The sequence below is a fragment of the Schistocerca americana genome, chromosome 1 (assembly GCF_021461395.2).
Source record: "Schistocerca americana isolate TAMUIC-IGC-003095 chromosome 1, iqSchAmer2.1, whole genome shotgun sequence".
NCBI classification, from domain to species: domain Eukaryota; kingdom Metazoa; phylum Arthropoda; class Insecta; order Orthoptera; family Acrididae; genus Schistocerca; species Schistocerca americana.
Window position 1 is genome coordinate 768,736,712 of NC_060119.1, and position 13,766 is coordinate 768,750,477.

At 40.9% G+C, this 13,766-nt stretch overlaps 1 protein-coding gene across 1 annotated transcript in view; it reads left to right on the forward strand.

Annotated features, from left to right (window-relative positions):
- Positions 1 to 5,283, forward strand: part of LOC124612080 (BTB/POZ domain-containing protein kctd15) — a 607,697-nt gene extending 602,414 nt beyond the window's left edge. The window contains exon 7 of the mRNA XM_047140298.1: positions 1,956 to 5,283. Within this exon, the coding sequence (XP_046996254.1) occupies positions 1,956 to 2,192 (237 nt within the window). The 3' untranslated portion in view covers positions 2,193 to 5,283. The remainder of the gene's footprint in view (positions 1 to 1,955) is intronic.
- The last annotated feature ends 8,483 nt before the right edge of the window (positions 5,284 to 13,766 follow it).

Below are 13,766 nucleotides of genomic sequence, written 5' to 3' on the forward strand. Positions count from 1 at the left end.
TGTATCACCACCTCCTTCCTACTACACTGTAGCACTACACGTGATGGCAGGTAACATTCTACAGACACTGGCCAAACCAAAAATCTTCTGCTGGATTGCCACAAGGTATAGCGCGACTCTTCACTCCAAATCACTAATTTCCAGTCATCCACTGTTCAGTGGCCTCTTTCATAAGACCACGTGAAGTGTCGCTTAAAACTGACAACAGAAATGTGTGGTGTATGACGAGCTGCTTGACCATTGTAACCTGTTCCTTGTAACTGTCACTCAGTTATTGTGTTAATTGTGTTGCTGATAGCACTACAGTGCTCTACAATCCGTGCCCTTGTGTACATGAGGTCTGCCTGGTCATGATTGTTCCTTAGCGTTTCCATTTCGATGACCCATCACCATCAGTCGACTTGGACAGCTCTATAAGGGTTTAAATGCCCCCGATGGATCTGTTACTCAGGTGTGATCGAACGGCGAGTCCCCGTGCGAAGTCAGTGAGCTCTCCTGGCCGACCCATTTACTGCTTCTCTGCCGACAACACAATAGTCCCTGCTTCCTTTTGCAATTGCTAGTCCGCCCCTCCTGACATCTAATCATCAACTGCGTACTACATAGCGGTGTCCAGACACCCGCCCGGTTATTCGTTCGTATTAAAGCGCCGCTTCCGGGACGGAGAGCTGCCGGCTCTGTATTCACTCCGCCCGGGTGATAAACGACGAAAGTCGGTTTACTGGAAAGCCTAGTTCTGATTTTTAGGCTGTTTCCCGCATCTCACGAGGTGAATATCGGGCTAGTACTCAAATCTTGCGTCAGTGACAGGATTCACGAACATTTCGAAGAGCTTTCGCTCGCTATCCCATGGATTACAGTATACGCAAAACAGTAGCCATACAAGTGTTTATCCGGGGAGGTAGCTGGGTTTCGACAGGAATGGCATCCGATCACCCGTTAAACTAACCACGCTCAATCCGTTAATAACCACAGTGAATCTACACAGATGTGGTACAGAAAGTTCAATCCACACGAAGTGGTCCAGCATCGGTAGCTTGACTACCTGAGGAAAATTTGATATTTGCTGGTTGAATTACCTAATGTTTATAGGACTCAAAAATAATTTTTAAATTTTTTATTGTTTATGATTCAGAAATGGCAGCAATTTTTGTTTCAGGATGACTCCTTCTGTGGAATACTACTGTTCAAAAATTGAGTTTTCTTAATATTCGACCAATAGCTTCGACCTATTAGAAATACACTAAGGAATACATCCAGCTAGGTGATAATGGCTTTAATTTGCACATCAGAGTGTCCTCAAACATATATTTATTTATTTATTTCAAGCCTCTGCAGTTTTATTAACTACGCAGTATTGGGTTGCTCTAGACCTTTCAGATACACAGCATTTAGTTCAGGACACTCTGGTCTACAAATTAAAGCCATTATCACCTAGCTGGATGCATTCCTTAGTGTATTTCTAATAGGTCGAAGCTATTGGTCGAAAATTACGAAAACTCAATTTTTTGAACAGTAGTATTTCACAGGAAGAGTCGTTTCTCAGACAATATTTTTGTGCTGTTACTCTATGTAGTATAGTTACTTTTTTATATAGTGTTGCACTGGTGAGAAGTTTACACTTAAAAAGTACACTATTTTAAAAAAACATATTTTTCATTTTTTCATTGTTTCAGTTGCAGAATCTTTGTTGGTGGGTCAGAAAAAAATTTGAAAATTATACACTTAATAGACCCTTATGATATCAAACTTCAGTACACACTTCACCTTTGAGAGTCAATTGGAAGTTATGAAAAAATATTACAAATATGAGTTAAAAATTAGTTTTTTTTAACATCTTCCATGTCTGGAGAAAATGAATGATAAGGGCGACCGAATACTGTTGATCAGTTGGTGTCTAAGCCCAGGTGAGTGCGCCTGTACCGCTACAGCCCTCGTGTCTGCTGGTGCCGCAGGTGTTCCCCGAGACGTCGCAGGCGCTGATGGACGCGCGGTCGGGCGCGGCGTGGAATGCGCACGACGCGCGCCACGTCATCCGCTTCCCGCTCAACGGCTACTGCAAGCTGAACTCGGTGCAGGCCATCACGCGGCTGCTGAACCGCGGCTTCAGCGTCGCCGCCAGCACCGGCGGCGGCGTCGAGGGCCAGCAGTTCTCCGAGTACCTCTTCGTCCGGCAGGCGCACCCGCTCTAGGCCCGCGGCCCCTGGTGCGGCCTTCCGCCGTGACCAACTCACAGACTGCTGCAGTGGGGAGCGCACCTCGCCGCCACGCTCTCTCTATCGTGTTCTCTCCACCACTGGAGATGCTCGACTCGCGAGCTCCTTTCGGCGACCAGAGCGTTTTATATTCCAGTTTTAATACTCATTTGACATTCCTTCACACTGTCTGAATGGGCACTAGCGTCAGTGCAAAAACTTGACAAATTCCGTACAATGTGAATACGCAAATAGGTATATAGCAAACCGAGAAAAAGCAACTGAACGATACGATATCATAAGAGGGGCGTTCAATAAGAAATGCAACACATTTTTTCTGGTTTATTCAGGTCTCCAATACACCATACTATTTCCACTCTTTTGGTTACAAAATCCTATTTTTCAACGTTATCTCCGTTCGATGCGACGGCCTTACGCCAGCTTACTGGCAGGGCCTGTATGCCCGCATTGTACCGCTCTACTGGTTCACATCGCAGACAACGGCATGCAGCATCAGGAACCTTCCCATCATTCAAGTACTCTTTCTCACGGAGTGCATCCTTCATTGAGCCAGACAGCTGGAAGTGATAATGTGCGTGATCCGAGCAGTAGGGTGCGTGATGAAGAATAATCCAGTGAAGTGTTGTGAGGTCCTCTCGTGTGCGCAGACTTGTGCAAGACCCTGGTGTTGTCAAGGGAAAGAACAAACTCCCTTTAATTTACGTCTATGGTCACAAAACTTTTTGTCCACAGAATACCGGTTTCGGTCTATAATGGCCATCTTCAGATCTGTGTTTTATAAAAACAGTGTCCTAATAAAGTACATTAGGACATTGTTTTTATAAAACACAGATCTGAAGATGGACATTATAGACCGAAACCGGTCTATAGCTACCTAATGTACTTTATTAGGACATTGTTTTAATAAAACACAGATCTGAAGATGGTCATTATGGACCGAAACCGGTAATCTGTGAACAAAAAGTTTGTGCCCGTAGACGTAACTTAAAGGGAATTTATTGTACATACGGGTCACTGTTTTACTCGCGGCAATGTCGCAGCTTGTGAAAGGATAAAGTCGTTGGAATTTTTGTGGCGAGAAACACGCTGAAGTCATTTCTTCAACTTCTTGAGCGTAGCGCAGTACGCTTCGAAGTTGATCATTGCACCACGATGGAGGACATCAAACAGAATAACCCCTTTAGTGTCACAGAAGACCGTCGCCATGACTTTACTGGCCGAGCGTGTGGCTTTGAACTTTTCCTTCGGAGGACAGGTTGTGTGGAGTCACTCCATGGACTGCCGTTTTGTAACCGGTTCAAACGATGAACCCATGTTTCATCGCCTGTGACGATATTCGACAAAAAAAATGTCAACATCAGCCTCGTAACGCGCAAGCAATTCCGCACTGATGACCTTCGTTTGCTCTTTGTGGTACTCTGTTAGGCGGAGAGCGACGCAGCTGGTACACACCTTTTAGTGTCCCAACTGGTGGACGAGTGTGTCAGATATGTCCAGTTGAGCAGCGAGGTGTTTGATTGTGATCCGTCGATCACCTCGGATGACAGTGTCCGCACGTTCCAACATTGTAGGAGTGATAGCTATGTGCAGTCGGCCCGTACGCGGCAGATTCGACAGATTTGCGCGACCCTGTTGCTATGATGAGACGTCTCAGCCAACGATTCTCCGTGCTTTTGTTGCTGCCAGGTCTCCGTAGACACCATGCAAGCGCCTATGAATATCTGTGATGGTATGGTTTTCCGCCAAAAGAATCTCAATGACAGTTCTGTGATTGGAACGCACGCTTTTGAAGGCCACTAATAGCGCCACCACCTATCGGAATTTCGTGAAACTGTAGGGGCTGAAACGGGAATATTCCTCGATGCCCCCACCAAGGTCTTGCTGCATCAACAGAAAAAAATGTGTTGCATTACTTATGAACACCCCTCGTACATGTGGTGTTCTATGAAGAGGTACTGCTACAAAATATTGTTACGGATTTGAGACCTAATTCCAGAAGCGGACAGACACATTTAAGGTTGAACTGAATCAAACAATGCGTAAAGCGCGTGCTGTTTCCGTTAAAACAATCCTGTCAATTACAGCACTTTTACCGCAGTTGCTCCAGTTATGATTCATTCCATTAATGTTAGTGTATCGTTTTTAGCAACATAATTATTTCTCTAGCAGGAATTCCACGGTTTTTTATCGTGAAAACTGTTTAAGATAAGAACGAATACTAACGAAACACGCTACTGGCACGACCTTCAAATAGTATTATCAGAACGCCGTAGGCTTTCGAACAAAATTGTCTGAGGACCATTTCCTTGCACATTAGGCAAAATATTATTAGCCGGCCACGAGTACTAATGCACTAAATCATCGAAAAGTTTGAAATTACATTCGTAAACCTTTCTCGGAGGTCTTTAGTTTGTCACCTTTTAAATCGTCGTTTGTAAATAGATACCATCGATCGCAATTTCCTTAATTTCTTAGTAATGCTTCTCAAGACCTTAATTCTAACACACTTTTTTTGTACATTACACCCCATCATTCTAACACTAAAATAGTTTTCTGTTTTTGACTTACATAGGCGTTACGGATCAAACTGACTTCTATCATTAAGTACAAAACTCAATATTCTCGACTCATTTCATAGCAGGAAAATTTCGTATACGCTACGTTTATCTCCTTGTTGTATAGACGAGTGCTTGTACTACCGCACAGGAGAGGAAAGACATGTGGACCACGTGGTGATCTCATATTAGAAACTCCTTTCGGGGCTGAGAAGTGAGAAAGGAGAGTTAGGAGTGCGTTGCGGGGCGCTGCGGTTTCCGCCGACCGTCGCAGAAGGTTCCTGTGCCACGAGACGGGACCCGAACTGACTGCCCGTCGTTCCCCCTGTCATAATTGTTGTTCTGTGACATAGGGTTATAACAGATCAGTTCACATCTCAAATAATAGATCTTTGTGTAAATGTAGCATATAGAAAATATTGTTTGTTTTTAAAGTATATAACTTCTATCGCAATAAGAAACAATTGTGCCAATCTGTACCGAAACTGTACAATTAAATCTTTGACATAATACTAAACGTGTACTGCTTTTTTGACGTCGTATCTTCTTCCTTTAGAATTCAGTTGTATGAGACAACTTTTTTGTTACATTGTGCCAAACATCTTCCAGTGAAGCTGTTACAATCTATTTACTGCAAGATAAAATACTCTTGAAGCAATGATAAAAGTGTGTTGACGCTGATAACGAAATAGTGGCTATATCGACGACAGAATACACAAACAATTTCAGCCGGGATCAGCGCCCAAGTATTAAAACCATCCTTAGCAACGGTTGTCTAATAGCCACAAGAATGGTTGCATCGTGGCAGGCATGTAACATTAAAACGACTTTTATTTTTGGAAACAATAACATTTATGTTTTATGTAAAGGATTACGGCAATTTCAAAGGTCATCTTCACACAGGAGGACAACAGATCTGAAAACATGCACATGATTAAGTCTCAGACTAAAGAGTATTCCAACATACATATTGCTGTAATAGTTATCTCTACGCGTGAGAAACGCGGACTTCACAAAGGGCTTATAGGGCAGAATGAAACTTCAACCGTTCTTCAGCAAAAGTTTTACTTGTTTGACAAAATGCCTAATTACATAAACAGATGAAATAAATTCGACCTTTTTAAATATATACAGAATGGTTCAAAAATGAATCCACTGTTTGAAAGTCCATAACTGGCAAACTAATTGTCGGAGTTGGCTCATCTTTGGTAGTGTAATAGTTTGTAGTTCCAGCAATCGCCACACATGCGTTGTATTGCGTTTTTTTGTTTTGTCAGACGACAGTCGCCAGATTGTCAGTGTTTTGTTCTTAGTTGCACCTAGTTACTCGAGTAAACACGGCTGGCGCAAGGCTTACATTCGATGAAAGGAAGTCAGTTTTGAAGTGGTATTTTAAGTACGAAAACATTAATGAGGTTCAACGGCAATGGCGAAATGAGTATCAAACAGAGCCACCGACACGCTCGTCACACTCGAGACAAATTTGAAGGCGAAGGCTGTGTTAGAAATGTACACAAACAACGATCTGGACGACCTGTAACAGTAACAAGTCCAGCTAACTCCCGTCGTGTGTGACAACAATTCACTCGCTCACTACAGAAGTCTGTGAGGCAGTGTGCCCGTGAAACTGGAGTGAGTCGCTCAAGTATTCGGCGAATTTTGAAGACAGCAATGTGGAAGTGCTACATCCCACGATTGCTACACGCAATGAGCGAGGACGACCCAAATCGTAGAATGGAGTACTACGAGTGTTTTACTAACATGGTGCGCAACGACGAAGAGTATGCAGAGATGATTGTGTGGTTTGATGAGGCACAGTTCAAACTGAATGGTACAGAAAATCGGCACAATTGCATCTACTGGGCCCATCGAAAATCCGAAAGTACATGTAGACAAAGCCATGAATTTGCAAGGAGTAAATGTGTGGTGTGGGTTGTCTTACCGGGGCTTGATTGGGCCATTCTTCTTTGACGGCACAGTTACCGGTGAGGTGTGCCTTCAGAAGCTTAAGACATTCATTTTACTTGCCATCCGAGACTTGTATGGGGACGGAAGAGTTTACTTTCAACAATATAGTGCCCCACCCCACTACCAAAATCGTGTTAGGGCGTATCTCAACAAAACCTACCAGGAAGATGGATAGGCCGTACAGGTGCTGCAGATTATCCACCACATTCCCCAGACTTAACTCCTCTGGACTTTTACCTGTGGGGAACACTAAAGGACGTCGTTTATCGACAAAAGCCACGAATATTGGATGAACTTCGAGAATCCATCGTACATTCATGTGCAAATATCCAACTGAACACATTGCAGTCAGCAGTTCGTGCTGCAGTTCGGTGGCATCGTCTGTGTGTGGATGTTAATGGCGACAATTTCGAACACCTAGAGTGATATCTATAAGTTACACTTTCACCTAAAATGAGACAACTTCGTCAATTAGTTTGCAAGTTATGGACTTTTGAACAGTGGGTACACTTTTTTGGACCCCTCTGTATATTGGTCACGTATGAGGGTACATAAAAGTTAAAATGTAATCAGAGACGTTATTGATGCTGCTTTGGTGTACTGATGATGTGAGTGGTGCATGAAGTAATAATTTTCATGGTGTAAGTGGAGTGTTATGGAGGTGGAACAACACTTCGGCTCGGTGCTGGCGTATTTTAGAGGGACACTGTAGTTCGGGCGGTGCCGTTGCTTGACCCAAAGCACCTGGTTACGCCAGAAAGCAGCACAGCTGATTACTAATGAGCTGAAAATTTGGCTATGAGTAGTATCTGCGTGACAATGCTTAAAAAAAAAATTACTGTTGCCGTCACCAAGTGAGTGTGTGATCTTTCTTACTTAAACCAAAAACCCGTCGTGCATAATATAATTGGAGTTCTCCTTTTGGGAACCGTGATTTCGGACACCCATTCAATACATTTTTGCTGCGTACGAATTAACCACGTGACGGTATTTCGTATGTCGAATGGCTATTTAGGCCTTCGATATAGCGTTCCTGACAGTTCATACTTTGAAAAATCTGGTGACGATTGTAGGTAGCGGGCAATGACGTTCTGTAATATAAATCTAATGTTGTTCTTGGTTATAAACCAGTTTATAGTAATTCCTACTATTCGAGAAACTGTTACATACCTGCTGCCTCACAAACAAATGATACTTTTAATGTAAAAATGCGCTCTGCATTTCACCACCATACGTTCTGTAGTTGAAAGTCCACGATCTATCTTGCTCAAAAAACTTATAAACCCCAACTTCATAAACAGATTCCCACCATCACCATACAGAGAATCGTATAGTTAAGATGCGTATACACTTATGAGCTTACAAGTAGACCCACTACTATCCTACCCCCAAGTGGTTAAGCTATGTTGATTGCACATTTTCTAAGGTTATTAGCAAATAAAAATCACATAATTCAGTGAAATAAATTATTTTATTTGTCTTCCTTTTAAAATCCTCACAGACTAGTTTAAAACAGTTAATTCACTTTTATATTTGGTTTATTACATCAAAAGTGCTCTTAAGTGGCTCCTAGGCGGTCAATATTACTGCATAATAATACTGTACAATATGACTGAGGTTCTCCATACACCGCTGAATATATTGATAATGTGATGTGGAATGTTGACGATAAAGACACTGCAGCTATGATTATTGCTCTACTTTGTTACAAGCAGAAAAAAAGTGGATGGAAAAGTGGGTCAAGGAGCGTCAAAAAATCTCTCATGAGAAACCTTGTTCATAGAATTGAAGTTGAACGAAAATTATGATAACTATAACATTTTGTGTGTTAATGGTCCAACATTAGATACATTACTCGAATTGTTGTCAACATACATAGCCGTTGCCATACTTGGCCTCCCTGCCCCTCTTGGAATCTGGAGTATGGTAATTTTATCATTACAAAATTCTTATACACTTCCAAAAGTGATTTCCGATGATTCTGCTATACCTTTCGCGTAGCCAAATGTAGACTGCGTGGCTGATCGCAGCGAGACAATACGGGTTTAGCAATTGCTGTGTAACCGTTTGTTTGTTGTTTTAAGTAAGGTATTGAAATAACGTACGTGTAACAAGTATTGAGTGGATAAGCATCGTTCCCTGGGATATAATGTTTTTTGTGTCACTTGTAAAACTTAGTTTTTGAAGCATGATAAGTCTCAAAACTGACCAACTCACTTTTATCAAAAATAGAAATTTTAGTGTCTGGTACCCACTATTTCTTAAATTCCTGCAGATGCTTAAATCTCCATAATCAAGAAACAAAGAACAGCAGTGAGAGATGTAATTCCACCAAGTCAGCCTTAATATATTATGCTACAATACCTTTCCTCTGGCAATTCTTTAGAAGATTTTAAACTTACAGGTGTAAACAGACACAAATATCTATATATACTGTTATCCATAATTCTGCGTTTCTTTTAAACAACGTTCTTCGTGGACTTTCCCCGTATTTTCTGAGCAATAAATCGTCGATTCATTCATTTCTGTTTTTGTACTCATCTGCCCCAACACCCCACACTGCAAGTAATTATTTATACATTTCGATGCACTCTAATCATCACACTATTTCGTCATGTGCTGTACTCATTTCCAACACCATAACAACAACGAACAGTGAACACAACTACATTAACAATCAGTAGCGTGCGAGAGACTGGCAAGGATATTGTCAGTACTGCCCACAGATAGCACAATGTTTCCGGACAGTGCTAAATATTTCTTTAGTTTTTGATATTCTCAATATTATTGGGCAACCTCTCAGTCTCACCTCTAGACGTTTAATATTATTGCGCTTCAGGGAAAATTGCGCAGTATTACTGACCGTCTAGGACGCGCTTTATTGTAACTAAAACAGGTTTCCAACACACTGCACACGACAGGTAGACATTTAACGCGAGTGTCAACATGGCTGTATGCAATGAATGGCTCTCCCATCCCTTCCTCCAGCGAAATTTTACGAAGTCGAGCACTGTCAAAAGCTTTCACAGTCATATCCCGATCTGATGCAAGTTTAATATTAGTTGCATCGTTTGTTGTAATTATTGCGTCTACGTTGTGACAAATATTATCTACAATATCTTTACTACCACAAGAATCACATGTAAAGACATCAAAAACCACACAGTACGTTCAACTCACAGATTGTACATTTCTTCCCAACCTTTAAGTACACCACCACAATGGAAACACACAGTTTGATTTTTATTACCACTATCAAAGAATCCAGTTGCACTTAGTTTTTCTGGGCTTTGGTTAATAGCTAACGACCAGTCGCTGAAGGATGCTAGCGTCACCTTACATATTCTGTATTTAGGGTGAACTAACCTAGTGTCTCGCACATCATGCGATGTACTGCTCAGTGGTATTGATTCAGGAGATGAGTGCAGATGTATTTCCATTCTTTACAAACAAGTTTCACACAAATACAGTTAGAGGCATAACATTTGAATCATCACAGACCTACTCTCAGGGGTTTACCTCTCCAACACCCCAGACATCCGCTATGCTAGAGATACTTGCTTTCAGAGCGTATTAAGACGGAGACATTTCTAATCCTCATTTCTACATGATTGCATTGTGATCTTAACACATCCTTCTAAAAAATTAACCAGCATTAAAGAATCATGATTTTAGTGTCGCAACATAGAACTGAAGGTCATTATCACCATTTATTGACGTAGTAAATCTTACACATAGTTAGAAAACATGATTTTATCTCCTGTAGAGTGCTATTGTTAAAACATTCGGACTTTACTACACAGTTCTGTATCATCTGTTGGCAAGTGTCTTGAGATGACGGAATAGCATTCTAGAAGCAACATGTGTACTCCACCAGCCAGTTAATGATTTGTGGTGCAGTGGGTTGTATACCATAGGGAACATCCAGATCCGTTCCGTAACAGTTATAATTCATTGCCTATACCCATATGTCAGAATCCTTCAGCAATATTACACCAATTTACAGATACATCTAAAAGGAAGCATCATACAGTGGAATTAATTGGATTTTGCAGCAGAATCTGTGGGGCTTTAATGTGAGCTCTAGATATTAGAGAGGGATGACAACACATATGTACTTTAATAGAGGAAGTCGATACATTCTATAGACAAGATGTCAACATGAAACTACAATTTCTCCTACATGGGAGCAATACTGCAAGAGAGCATTGGTAACCATTCCAAGAAAATACGAGTATAAAAATTGTGTCGTTATATCATATAAAATGAAGCTGACCGATCTCAAAGTTGATGAGCTGCCTGGACTATTGCAAACAACTTCATGTAGATGGCCATTACCAAATGGATGTGGGTCTAACGCAATATTTTGCAGGCATTTTTAACAAAATGGAGGTGCGTGGCTACTTAATATTAAATTACAACTTAAAAGACTGCTGAGGGTACAGTTATGTTATTGTAAACAACAATAAGCCTGTTTAACGTGGATGAGTTCCAGTTGCACAATAAAGATATACATGTAACATTTATATTCAGATACGAACAAAGTTATCTGGAACCACCTTATCCATTTTATAGTGTGCCCTGGTATGTGGCTACGAAAAACATTTACATTTTCCTTGACAAAGGAATATGGTTTAAAGCTATAATTTATAACTATGGAATGAGTGGTTTTTGACTATTTGGAGGACTGTTGAACTGCATTAAGTGTCATAAGCAGCATTTTTTTAAAATATGTTCTTCTGTAATCTGTGCCAACTACATCCATGTGATGTAAATTATCAGATAGCTTTACAAAACAGAGCTGTTGTATGGGTTGCATCTTACAGTGTTCTCAAATTTTCTACTGCAGAAGTAAGAGCACACATAAGGTGGCTGAGGTACAGGTAAACCTTCCAGACAATCAAGAACGCGCAAAACGTATAAACCATGCTCAGTCTGGCTACAGCTTTGATTGTTTTTCTGTAAACTGTATGGAGATTGTTAATACAAACTTCGACAAAGATGACACAAGTATTATACAGGAGAAACAACTTTCTCAACCCAGGATATTGTTGTCAGCATACCATGAAATATGTTTGTGCATACAAACAATGTTATTACATAGGTTCTAAGAAAAAGAACCACGTTTTCGAATGAATATAAACCATACCCTACTAAAGATTCTGAGTATAAAACACTGTTGTAACTCAATTGTTCAATAGCAGTTGAAAAATACACATGGCTTACATATTGCTACTACTGGGGTAGTGGATGGAGTATGTGTACAAGGCAGCTGTAGTGCATCCACCCACTCTTCACTAGGTTCCTTACATCTTCTAAGTGTTACTTAGTACAACATGGTACTACTGTGACAAACGGCGAACACATAATTTACATGATACTTTAAACATGTGTAGATAACCAGGATGAGGTAGTCACCTAAGAAAAACACAGACACAAGTCTTCCTAACGAAAGAGCATGTTATTAAGCTGTGATCAACAACTATCGAGGTGCTAGGCATTTTTAATACTAAATACCACAGTATGATGTAGTAGCTGGAAGCAGTTCCTAAACCTGGGGAATAATTATATTTAACGACCATCTGTTTTGTTAAAGTGAATAGCATGCATATAAACTTGGTTACGAATGGATTCCATCACTATTTACGATTTAGTAGACAACTTACTTAATTCATGAAATACCCTGATTAAATATGTGGTAAGTATGAAACTATGATTTATGAGTACAGTGACCGATACAACACGAGAAAGCAACATTAGCATTCAAAGAAATGACAAATACTAATCCTATGACTGATACACGTGGAATGGGAAACAGGAAACTTCTGATCCGTAGTGTACCACTTCCTAGCACAGTTGTATACGTTGCAGCACTGAGGTCCGTTAACAGGTACGTATCAACGCGATCTCTGTGCCTGCGCCACAGAAATAATGTTGACCACCCCTACAGCTCTCGTGGAAAGTTTTCCACGGCATTGGAATGTGAATATGGTGCGCATTTTATTTGGTATGTGATGTAGAAGTGGGTGTCAACCTAGTGGCAGTGCTGTGCTTTAGGCTCTCAGTCTGCTGTGGCAATCATTCTCAAGCCAGGTTGTGGTTAGAGCCTCACGTACGTTCAGTGATGAACGTTGTGAAAGCATCCCTACCCACATTAAGTTCTGGACACAAGTTGTGTATCGTTATCCGTAATTATGACGCGCGTTAAATAATGGTAGTCCATATTGTTGGCTGGCATTTGATTTTCTGTACAGTGCTCGTTAGCGTCGTCCACGAACGCTATATGGAGTGTATATGTAATGTTATTTATCGTAAACAGTATAGGGAGTGACAGTGTGGATTAGATAGTGGGGCGCTGTCTAATGAGTCACCAAAACGCAGTGCCATGATTCCTTTGTGGAAACACAAACATCGAAAATGCTTTAGATAGATTCCGGTTTTGCGGTGTGTATCACCTGAAACGTCCCCCTAGAAAAATTATAAATGACTGTGCTGGTAAACTTCTACGTTATTTGATTTTCAAGCAGCTGAGCAAAACTCAACGTACTCAGTTTTCTCTTTACTTATTGTGATCATCACTAAACTGATACACAATATTTTTAGCGCAACGCAATCTGATTTTCAATAATCCCTACAAAAGAATGGCCCTGATTAACAATAACCTATACCTTTCATGAATCACTTACCTCCAAAAATCTTCGTTACTCGAACTACTGCAATACAGCGAGCGCCAATACTGCCAGCTAAATAAGACATTCTAACTACTGAAGGCACTAACTACGGATAGTCATAGTTAGCAAATGAAAGATTTTGATAGAGAACAATGTATTTACCTTAATAGCGTTCAAAAGTCAATATTTATATACACTCCTGGAATTTGAAATAAGAACACCGTGAATTCATTGTCCCAGGAAGGGGAAACTTTATTGACACATTCCTGGGGTCAGATACATCACATGATCACACTGACAGAACCACAGGCACATAGACACAGGCAACAGAGCATGCACAATGTCGGCACTAGTAC